Source organism: Hydra vulgaris, chromosome 14 (genome assembly GCF_038396675.1).
Source record: "Hydra vulgaris chromosome 14, alternate assembly HydraT2T_AEP".
Lineage (NCBI taxonomy): Eukaryota > Metazoa > Cnidaria > Hydrozoa > Anthoathecata > Hydridae > Hydra > Hydra vulgaris.
In genome coordinates, this window is record NC_088933.1 from 17,210,001 (window position 1) to 17,223,470 (window position 13,470).

Here is a 13,470-nt window from a genome sequence, read left to right on the forward strand (position 1 = left end):
TTTGCGGCAATGTCAATTGAAATGGTTTTTGACTGAAGCAGTTTGTTTTCCCGGTCAATTAGAGAAAGAATTTGACACCAGAAATCCAACAAACAGCAAAAACAAAATAAAGAATCTTTTTTGTTGCTGTACTGCAGCCAAGTGCGAACAAATTTTTCACCATTGGAATAAATTTTTTCATACCATTTTGAGCTGGTGTCGCATTCTGTTTTCAAAATTACACAGCGTGTTCAAAATTCTCTTCTGTCTTGCTCTGGCCCATACTCAATCAAAAAGCATCTTGTTTTGTCCGTTCTTTTAGGCTATGTTGCTGGATCCCTGTGTTGAAAATTTTCTTCCGAGGCCACTGGAATTTCTGAGATTTCTGAATGAAGTTCATCCTCGTCCATTTCAACTGGGCCTGAAAGCTGGGCATTTCCATTTTCCCTTGTTGTTTCTGAATCAGTTGTGCAAAATTCTTCTTAACTTTGGCTGATGAAAATCTCCTCTTCAATTAATTCCAAATGATGATCTGAACCTAAGTCAATTATAGGATCTGTTGAATTGTCATTAACTTCAATACAAATATCCTCTGAAATAATTTGTTTTTCCACTGAATTTGTTACCAACCACTTTTTGGAACAGTTTTGTAGTTTCCAATTTTGGCGCCTCAGGCCGCGGCCTGGCCGGCCGGCCCCACCCTTGGTACGGCCCTGTATATATATATATATATATATATATATATATATATATATATATATATATATATATATATATATATATATTTATATATATATATAAAGTATGCGTAAATGTAATGCTTTGTGTGTAATTAAAGTTTGTGCTCATCAATTTTTTTTTCAATGATTCAGTTTAAAATGCTTAAAAAAATCATCATGCTGTTATAGCAAATTTGTTAGAGATATATAATGGCAAAATTTAGTCGTTCATTGAAGGTGACTGTGTTATGTGTATCATGGTATTTGCTATCAACAACAAACAATATTCTTGGGAAAAAGATTTTAGTTCAATACCCTTACCCTTTGACCATTACTTTGTTTCATATGCTTTCTAGTTCTTTTATGGTGTACCCTGTTCTCTTAATGGCAGGTATAAACACTCAATACCGTTACTCAAAGCATTTTATGTTGCGTTTTATAATTCCACTTGGTTTTGGAAAATTATTTGGTTCAATTGCTTCTCATATCAGTATATGGAGAGTGACTATTTCATATGCTCATACTGTTAAGGTTTAAAAAGTTCCTAATTTGTTTTTATAAATAATGAAAAAATGTTTTTTTTTTTTCTGGTTATATGGTATTTATTTTTTTAGGCTTCTTTACCAATATTTACTGTATTACTTGGAAGACTTATTTATAAAGATTTGCAATCCTACCAGGTTTATCATTTCTATAAATAATATACATTTTTTATCATAGTTAAAACTTTTAAAGACCAATTTAAATATGATATAGCCTAAACTTTCAAAATCTTTTTTATATTAAAACTACATTAGGTATATCTTTCATTATTGCCTATTGTATTTGGTGTGGCTATAGCAACAATAACAGAATTATCTTTTGAATTTTATGGAATGTGTAGTGCTTTGCTAGCAACTTTTATATTTGCTTTACAGAATTTATACTCAAAACTTGTAAGTTGATTGTTGTCTATTTTATTTTTACTTTTTTTCAGAGTTTGTAAAACCAATTATTGACTTTGTTTTGATTATTTGATAAATTCTAAGGTTGTCATGGAGACCTAATTTAAATTTGGTTACCAATCAAAATGATAACAGCTCAAAATCTGTGTATTTGTGCCAATGCACTAAGGTTTCTGTGACCCAATTTTTTGGCAAAAAAACATTAATTTTTTTATATGGCATCTTGTGGTAAACCCTTCAAAATGTAAAATATATTTTTCAACTTTCAAAACTTACCTATACTTGCCCCCCAAAAATATATATATATATACATATATATATATACATATATATATATATATACATATATATATATATATACATATATATATATACATATATATATATATATATATATATATATATATATATATATATATATATATATATATATATATATATATGTATATATATGTATATATATATATAAACTACTTGCTATTTTCGACTGAGATCAGTAGATAATGGAATTTTTTTTCACTATGCGAATAAGTGAATGTTCTTTCATTTGAAATGCTGGGTCTTCCGGGACGCGGAAGATTTTCAGTTGTATTGTATTCATAATATCAATTGATTATTCTGCTAACAGTTTCATGTGTTGTGTTTAAATATTTTGCAATTTTTCGCATTGAGATTTTTGTTCATTCATTGCTATGATTTAACATTTTGTTATATTATTAATAGTTTTTCCAGTCATTTTGATTTTTTTATTACTGAAATGTTGTAGTTAATTAGATACTAGTTTTTACATATCATTTACACAAACTTTTCAAATATTTATAACAATTTAAAAAAAAATTCTCTAACAATTATTATTAATTCGCAAATAAGTTCAAAGTTTTACTCAAAAACAAATGCAATTTTAAGAAATTTTGAAATAATAGAGTGGATTGTTAATTTTGGCCATTATAATTATTTTAGATTATGAGATAAGTGTTAAATAAAAACCCAGATAATTAGCGCATTGATTGATACTTTTATGAATATCTATACTTATTTGAAAGAAAATGTGATGCTCATCAGTTTACACTTTTTATATTTGAAAAGAGTTGAATGATCATTGATTTATTATCAATCAAAGTCGAATGATCTCAAAAAAATCATGGCGGATTGTTATTAATCGTCAATACTGTATTTATATATATATATATATATATATATATATACATATATATATATATATATATATATATATATATATATATATATATATATATATATATATATATATATATATATATATATATATATATATATATATCAGTGACGTACCCAGCAATAGTTTAGGTGGTACCGGTCTAAAAGTTAATTGCTAAAAAAAAAGCTCTTGTTATTTTTTTATGTCTAAAAAAAATTCCTCTAATATATCTATATAATGTCTATATATCTGTTTTATTTAGCAATTTACATTTAACAAAAACTTTAATCAATTGGAATATTTAAATTGTTTTTTTGATATTGTTTATACAGCATTTATTTACATTAAATTAGTTATTAAAAGAAAAATATGTTAACCAAAAATTTTAATTTTAATTTGATTTTTTAAATAAAAAAAACAGGTAGTTAAATAAGTTTTCTTTTTAATAAAATCTTTAAATTAAATTTAAAAATTAAAAATTTAAATTTAACTTTAAATGAATGTTAAATAACTTTGCAATACTTTTTAAAGAAATAATTATTTTCTTTTTATTTGCAAACTAATTCATTACGCAAAAATGATAAGATTTTACAGTCTCCATCATAGATCTTCATCTCATCATAGATCTAAATGTGTAAAAGCAACCATAAAATATCATTATTTGTTCTGAGAAAGGAGAAGTGTTTTTGTTTGAAAGAATTTAACTTTTTTTGTGCTTATTCAAAATCTCGTTAAGTTCGTACGACATAAGTTTTATTTATAAACACAAATTATGTTTATAAATATAGTTCATTTAATACTTTAAAAATATTGTGTTAAAAAAACTAAATTGTGAGAAAATAAACAAAAAATTATTATGTTACGTATAAAATATTTTAAGAATAAAAGAAACAACTCTTTATACAGCCGAAGAAGATTTAGAATTATTGAATATTTTAATATATTGAAGTATTGGAAATGAAGATACCAAATGGTATCTCCATTTCCAATATTGTTGCACAAGTAACATTGAAAAATATATTAAAACATCCAATCATACATATTATACAAAAACACCCAATCATACATATTATACAAAAACACCCAATCATACATATTATACAAAAACACCCAATCATACATATTATACAAAAACATCCAATCATACATATTATACAAAAACACCCAATCATACATATTATACAAAAACATCCAATCATACATATTATACAAAAACACCCAATCATACATATTATACAAAAACACCCAATCATACATATTATACAAAAACACCCAATCATACATATTATACAAAAACATCCAATCATACATATTATACAAAAACACCCAATCATACATATTATACAAAAACACCCAATCATACATATTATACAAAAACATCCAATCATACATATTATACAAAAACACCCAATCATACATATTATACAAAAACATCCAATCATACATATTATACAAAAACATCCAATCATACATATTATACAAAAACACCCAATCATACATATTATACAAAAACATCCAATCATACATATTATACAAAAACACCCAATCATACATATTATACAAAAACACCCAATCATACATATTATACAAAAACACCCAATCATACATATTATACAAAAACATCCAATCATACATATTATACAAAAACACCCAATCATACATATTATACAAAAACATCCAATCATACATATTATACAAAAACACCCAATCATACATATTATACAAAAACACCCAATCATACATATTATACAAAAACACCCAATCATACATATTATACAAAAACATCCAATCATACATATTATACAAAAACACCCAATCATACATATTATACAAAAACATCCAATCATACATATTATACAAAAACATCCAATCATACATATTATACAAAAACACCCAATCATACATATTATACAAAAACACCCAATCATACATATTATACAAAAACATCCAATCATACATATTATACAAAAACACCCAATCATACATATTATACAAAAACACCCAATCATACATATTATACAAAAACACCCAATCATACATATTATACAAAAACACCCAATCATACATATTATACAAAAACATCCAATCATACATATTATACAAAAACACCCAATCATACATATTATACAAAAACACCCAATCATACATATTATACAAAAACACCCAATCATACATATTATACAAAAACACCCAATCATACATATTATACAAAAACATCCAATCATACATATTATACAAAAACACCCAATCATACATATTATACAAAAACATCCAATCATACATATTATACAAAAACATCCAATCATACATATTATACAAAAACATCCAATCATACATATTATACAAAAACACCCAATCATACATATTATACAAAAACACCCAATCATACATATTATACAAAAACATCCAATCATACATATTATACAAAAACATCCAATCATACATATTATACAAAAACATCCAATCATACATATTATACAAAAACACCCAATCATACATATTATACAAAAACACCCAATCATACATATTATACAAAAACATCCAATCATACATATTATACAAAAACATCCAATCATACATATTATACAAAAACATCCAATCATACATATTATACAAAAACATCCAATCATACATATTATACAAAAACATCCAATCATACATATTATACAAAAACATCCAATCATACATATTATACAATTAAAAAAAGAAGTGATTTTCACTAAATGCAATCACTTAATACTAATGAAATTAGTGCAGAGATAATATTTAGCTACAGTTTTATAAAACTTATAAAAGCCTATAAACAAAAATTTAACACTGCTGGCAGTAAATCCGATTTAAATTTATTTGTAAGCATTGTTTGAACTTGAAAGATGATACAATATATGGAACAATCTCTCCTCAATCTGTGCAGTTTTCTATTGCTTAAATACATTAAAGAATCCAAGGAGCACATTGAAAAATTAAATAGAAAATATTTTTAAAAAACATTTTGACTGAATAAGTGTATTATAGTTTTTAATAGTTTTTTAGACCATTAATAATTGAATACATTAATCCAAGGAGCACACATCTTTGATTACATAATTAAATACATTTAAAAAAAAAAAGCATTTTATTGACTGAAAAATAGATTAGATTTTTTATTTGGTCTAGTTTTGTCTAAAATTTCAATGACCTTTACTTTATTTACGATGTTAATTGGTGGAAATATTTTAAATACATTAACTGGAACAAAATCATATCAGATTTTTCTGTTATATAGAGTTGTGGAGATAACATGTAGAGTTACTCTCAATGGTTTTATTAAAGTAAAGGTATTCAAACATTCACCATCAAACCTAATGAAAGGTATTCCAAACATTCACCATCAAACCTAATAAAAGGTATTCAAAACATTCAACATCAAACCTAATATGAAACAAAATTGCTTCACTATATGCTTGGATAAAATTTTAAGAATTTATAGAAAATTTAGTTATAACATGTTTAGTACCTAATTGAAAACCTTAAGAAATAAAAATCATTAGTTGTTTTGTGTTTAAATAAATGTTATTAATTTATACTAATAAATCAAGTCTCATAAACCATTGTATAATGTATAAAAATCTTTTAAACTTTTATAATTAGAATAACAACAAATAAATAAAATTTAATTGCAACTTGCAAAAATAAATTTTGTAATTAAAATTATTTAAACAATTTTCAAATTTGTCATTATAAATTTGAAAATTTGTCTATAAATTTAACAGTCATAATTTATCTATCAATTTTCAAAAAGTATGAAATTTGTTTTTCATATTTTTAAAAGAAATTGTGTTTTTGGCACTGCACCAGTTTAAAGGGAAGTTGAATGTTATGGTAATGCAAAAATATTTGGCAAACAATTGTCAGTATGTATGCCTGAGTATATGTATGTATATGTATGCCTGAGTATAAGTGTGAGTATGTCAGCCTGAAAAGGAAACAACTGAAAACAAAATAAAGATCACATAATCTTGGAAAATTTTGCAGATTTTAAAAAAAAGTTGCGTAAAAGGTTGTTTATTATGGTGCCTAGACTGGGCCTATACACTGGAATAATGTTAATACAAATAACCATTGTAAACATCGTGTGTATACAACCCAGTCAGCAATTTAATATCATAATTATATCATAATGATCTCATATTACAAGATCTATGATATCATAACATGATACGCTTATGAGATCAGTGTGATATCAAAATGAAATCACACAATTATCTCAACTTAAGTTGAATTTGATATCATAACATCAACATGAAGCTTATGATATGAAAAAATATGAAACATTATGAACGTGAACATGAAGCTTATGATATGAAAAAATGATCTCATCTTGTACTTAGAATGTTATATACTCCAAGAAGTTCATAATAACTATCTTGTTAAATTGAAATCATATAATGATGTCACACAAAATGCAAATTTGATATCACACTATAACATTCTAATCAGATATATATTGTTTTTATCTTTTTTATGCAGTTTTAAATCAAATTATACCTTGATTAATTATTGCATATATATTTAATACGATTAATTATATTTAATCAAATGTAATAAATTTATTATATATGACCAAATGAATATTTTAAATATCTATTTATATAAAATATTTAAAATATTTTATCTATTTTTATAAAATATTTAAAATATTTTATCTATTTATATAAAATATTTAAAATATATCTATTTATATAAAATATTTAAAATATATCTATTTATATAGAATATTTAAAATATTATATCTATTTATATAAAATATTTAAAATATTATATCTATTTATATAAAATATTGTACTTATTTTAACTATTACATATTTAATGTAATTATTAATTAATTATGATTTAAAAATTAAAATAAATATATTTATTTAAATATAATAAACTTATTATATACGACAAAATATTGTTGTAACTATAATTTCAGAATATGTTTTAGATAATCAAAGGAAAATTTGATTAAAACAGTATATATTTTAAATCTATGCAAATAGAATCACATCATAAAAAATTTTGCTAATTAGACACCATTTATTAAATATGCACCATATTTTTTACACCATATTTACACATGTTTACACCATATATTAAAATAACATGAGGGTATCAGAGTTCAAGAAAAAAAAAAAAAATATTGTATATATTAAATCATATTTATCATTATGACATGGGAATAGTGTTTATTTTTATTATTATGATTATTATGAATGAAAATTGAAAGAAAAAATACAAAATAAATAATATAATTTTTACTTTTAGTTTGAATTTATAGAGGTAAAAAAAATGTATTTTTAAATTTTATTTTTAGTTTGATTTAATAGAGGTAAAAAAAAGTTTAAGCCATATTTGATATGTATCGATTGTTCTTCAGAAACCTTATACACAATTTTTTTATCCAATCGAGTTGATCGTAGATTCTAGCTTTATCTCTACTTTATCTGAATTCTGTTTTATCAATTTATACTAAATTATCATTACTTTATCAATATCTGAATTCATAGTTTGGATTTTGTCTTTGCTTTAACTTTAAAAAGTAATTTAAACATTTTTATTAGTTTTTTACTTAATACTTTTGGGTCATTCCATGCCAAATGGACCAAAATTTTAGGATTTCAACATAGACTTCTATAGATCTGAAAATTTCAGTATAAAATCTTTTGTGGTTCATGAGATATGGTCATTTGAGATTTCTGATTTTTCCAAAAATAAAAACTTCAGTAGCAAAAACATGATTTGTTCATAATTTGAAGCTCTATATTTTAAAAACAAAATTTCAGAGAACCTTCTAGTTTTTTTTATTGTATACAACTTTAGATGTACTTTAATAAAAGTTTGACATTGAATTCTTGAAAGTCACATTTTTTCCATAATGGCTACCTAAAAAAACAAAAAAATTGTTTGCAAGTATAAAAAGTTGGTTTTTGATGAGTCAATATACAAAACCTGCTGTTTAAGAAGTGAAAAGAAATATTTTTTTAGTTTCTATAAATGGTAGGCTTCTAAATTTTTAGAAATTTACTGATAAGATACAATTCAGTAAAAAATTATAGACCTCTAAAAATGGCTGCGGCTAAAACTTAGGAAAATGTGCCTCCACTTCAAACCACCGGTAACCTAGGATCAACACTGGTTTTAAAAAGATTTTTTTTTTCTTCTAATTTAGAAGACTTTATTACAGTGATTTCAGAAAAAAAAAATAGTGGGTACTCATTGGGAAGATACAAAATCAGAACAATGAAAATTGCCCAAAATGCATTAAAAACAATAAAAATAAAGTTATTGTTGTACTTTAGTTTGTATTATATATTTTAATACAAAGTATGTATGAACTTAAAAGTATTTCATAATCAGTACTAGAAATAAGTCTTTAGTTAAGCCTGAATTAAACTCAATTTTTAAATAGCCCTAGCTCTTTCCTCCCCCTCCCCCATCCATTTACTTTTTAACATTCATTTTTTCCCCCAGAACTTAGAAAAAAACTGTAATTGAACACTTTTCCTTACATGGTGCGCCTGGTTTTATGTCTGATGTATAAAGTGCCTTTATGCCCAAACACACCACTAAACATACACATATAAAAACTGAAATTTAGTATTTAATGTTTTCATATAAAACTTATTAATAGCCTATTAAGTAAAACTGAAATTAAATACTTTTAGTCTAATTTACCTGATATTTAATATCATGACTATAAATTTTATAATATTTTTTCAATACATTCACGATTCCACCCTTCCTCATTAATTTGACTTTAAAGTACAACAATAACTTTATTTTTATTGTTTTTAATGCATTTTGGGCAATTTTCATTGTTCTGATTTTGTATCTTCCCAATGAGTACCCACTATTTTTTTTTCTGAAATCACTGTAATAAAGTCTTCTAAATTAGAAGAAAAAAAAAATCTTTTTAAAACCAGTGTTGATCCTAGGTTACCGGTGGTTTGAAGTGGAGGCACATTTTCCTAAGTTTTAGCCGCAGCCATTTTTAGAGGTCTATAATTTTTTACTGAATTGTATCTTATCAGTAAATTTCTAAAAATTTAGAAGCCTACTATTTATAGAAACTAAAAAAATATTTCTTTTCACTTCTTAAACAGCAGGTTTTGTATATTGACTCATCAAAAACCAACTTTTTATACTTGCAAACAATTTTTTTGTTTTTTTAGGTAGCCATTATGGAAAAAGTGTGACTTTCAAGAATTCAATGTCAAACTTTTATTAAAGTAAATCTAAAGTTGTATAAAATAAAAAAAACTAGAAGGTTCTCTGAAATTTTGTTTTTAAAATATAGAGCTTCAAATTATGAACAAATCATGTTTTTGCTACTGAAGTTTTTACTTTTGGAAAAATCAGAAATTTCAAATGACCATATCTCATGAACCACAAAAGATTTTATGCTGAAATTTTCAGGAATTGCTTTTCTCATTGATATTAACAAACCCGTTAAGTTTCATCAAAATCTGAGGGGGTCCATGTTGGACCTTGGTCTAGTTGGCATGGAATGACCCTTTTATGTTTTTAACAACTTGTTTTATACAAGTATTTATATATTTGTAGTAAAACATATTTATTATAAGTATTTAAAACTTCCGCTTGTTATGAAAACATATAACATTGTATAAAATAACATTTAATAAAATTATTGGTGCAATACATGTTTGTTAAAAAAAAGTGTAAAAAATTATTATCAAATTAAAAATCAAGATTTATTACCAAAAATTATACCATTATAGATAATGACAAAATAATTATGAAAGCACAAGTATAATTTACTAATTTACAACAGGATTTATGTTTATTTTATTATTATATTATTATTTCAATATTATGACTGTTGCAAAGGAATTTGTATTTTATCAATAGACAATAAGACTAGACAGCATAAAATTGACTTTTAACATTTGTAGTCTTAATTTTAGTTGTAAAAATCAGTAACTTAAATCTTTAAATTGAAGACTACACAGTTGAGCACCAATTTAAAGCACCAAAAAAAAAGTTTTTTCACATTAGAGATGCGATATAAACATGCCATTTATTATAACTATTTTCACGAATAATATTCACTAAACTATTGTTGAAACATACAAATCTTACCAATCTTTTCTTTTGTTTTTTCAATTACAGGACAAATTCCAGGACAATAGTATTAGTTTGTAAAATAGTGCTGGATAAAAATATTTAATAATCTTTAACACTGAAATTTTTGAGATTATATAAAATCAAATTTAAATTAAGTAAAAAAAATCTTATGCATATATAAAAATTTTATAAAAAATTTTAATGTTGAACATAAAGTTTTAAATACAACAGTGACAAATCACACATTTATTGTAAGTATTTAAAACATGTTTTGTTATAAAAATATTTAAAATATGCTCAGCAGTGCAACATAGCACAAAACAAAGCAAACAGCATGTTCAGAATTCTTAAACACACATTTGTATCAAGAGACACTGGGTGTAGGTGTTAGTTCATATAGAACTAACACCTACACCCGTATAGCGGTGCAAAATGAGACAGGAATATAAATATTGACCAGGTGTTAATCATTATTTAGGTATTTTATTTTATGGAATTGTGTTTTTATTTTGAAAATTTTGTAAAATATTTTGTAAAAAATTTTGTAATAGAAGTATATGAAGATTTGGCTTTATATACTAGATAATTTAATAATTAATTAATCTAATTTTATAATTTACCTTTATGATATGTATACGACAACCTCTAAAAAGTATAAAAACTGTTTCGATTCTAACGCTTATTTTGCCATATTGTTATATTGCCTTCTTCTTGCGATACAATCTCTTTTAATTAGAATAAAACCATAACTTCTTGTGATACAAACTGTGAAAATTGAGTTATAAGGATTTCTTTTTCTCCTTTTTTTGCCATAACATTTTATTTAGTTTTTATTAAAACTAAAAAAAAATATTACCATGTCTGTAGTAAGTGAACGGGGCCCCGGCTAAAAATGAGACTTTTTGCAAACCCAGCCCTGGCAAATTTATAAGTTTAGCAGGGGATGATAGCTAGGGCTAGAAAAAAATTTATAATACTTAATATATTATAATTTTATGCTTACATTTACTATTTATTAAATACTGGCATACATTTATATATTTTTAAACTCTAATCTATTTCCAACAAGATTGCAAGCAACCACTATTAAGTTATGAGTTACTTTAAAATACTAGGAAACGTATAACTGAAGACTTAAAAAGTTGAAAGTTGTATAAAAAGAAAAACATGAAGATAAGTAAGAGTTATAAAGTTTTTTGATGTTCAAGGAAAAAAAACTGGATCACTAAAAGTTTTTATAGCATGAAGGGACAGATTCATTAGAAGGATGCAACTTGTTGAATAAAAAGCCAAGCAAGAATGAGTTTTGGTTTATCGTTATAGAGATGATTAAGCTCGTTTAAGCATTAACCATGATTGTATTTTTTAAAAAAGAAAGAAATGCAACCTCACAATGATAAGGGAGTGGCTCAAGCTTGGCAGATAAACCAAGTCTAAATACATTTACAATGTGCTTTTAGATTTTGTCTGAGAGTAAGAGGGTTGTTATTCATCAATATAGGAATGCCAACAATATTGCAATATTTTTTTACAGTAAATAAATGAGTTTTGTTGTCTAACAAAAATTGTGGATTTTAAGAATTTAAATCCATAAGCCACTGCAAGCCTTAGGCTTTTACAGAAGAGAGATCAGATTTAAAATCAGCTGCTTGTTCTAAGCGATTAAAAAGTGAAGAATTTTTGTCAGGACAAGAGTATAAAGTTTGAGCCGTCAGCAAATAGAGCCACTTTAAATTTTATGAAGATCGTTATTGTAGATAAGAAAAAATACAGGAGCAAGATAGAACTTTGTGGTACCCTTAAAGTTAATTGAAATAAAGAAGAGGGCAGGTCTTCATGAATAACTTTACTACTGCAGTTAGAAAGAAATAATTTAATAACTTCAAAACCTTTATATAAAGAAACTACAAAGTGAAGACTAATCTCTAGAAAAGACTTTGACCTCTTTAACTAATAGTTAGAGAGGTCAAAGTGATTTCTAGAGTTTTGAAAAATTGGAACCACTTATAAAGCACTTTTTTAAAATTTAGCAAAAATTGAAGAGAGTTCTGTACAACACTTTTTTAAGACTATGTTGGAGATCTATTGCACAAACTGTAGAAGTGTTTGATTGAGAATTAACTTGCAAATAACTCTGTTTTATTCTGGGGAGAAGTAAAAAGATCACACCCATAAATTAGTAATTAAATGTTAGACTTAATTTAGTTAATAATACTATTGAAGACTAACAAAAAGTCTCTAGAATCAAACATCTGAGATAAGATACAAGGTGTAGTAAACTGAGAATAACAGAGCTTAACATCAGACAGGACTTTTTTACATTGGCTTTTTGCAATAATAAAAGGACATTTGATGTTCTTTTATTATTGCAAATGATGATGATCATGACCATCATCATCATCATCATCATCATCACCATGATCATCATCAGGTTTTAGCCTTCCTCTTTTATGCTTTTGATGATCATCATGATCATAATGATAATGATGATCATCATGATCATGATAATAATGATCATGGTAAAATATAACAATGATCAATGTTA

At 24.8% G+C, this 13,470-nt stretch overlaps 1 protein-coding gene across 2 annotated transcripts in view; it reads left to right on the top strand.

The window, feature by feature from the left end:
* Positions 1 to 837: 837 nt before the first annotated feature.
* Positions 838 to 13,470, top strand: part of LOC100210805 (solute carrier family 35 member E1) — a 31,286-nt gene continuing 18,653 nt past the window's right edge. For both annotated transcript variants that reach the window (XM_065818262.1, XM_065818263.1), the window contains exons 1-3: positions 838 to 1,229; positions 1,313 to 1,378; positions 1,496 to 1,633. In XM_065818262.1, the coding sequence (XP_065674334.1) occupies positions 909 to 1,229; positions 1,313 to 1,378; positions 1,496 to 1,633 (525 nt within the window). In that variant the 5' untranslated portion in view covers positions 838 to 908. The remainder of the gene's footprint in view (positions 1,230 to 1,312; positions 1,379 to 1,495; positions 1,634 to 13,470) is intronic.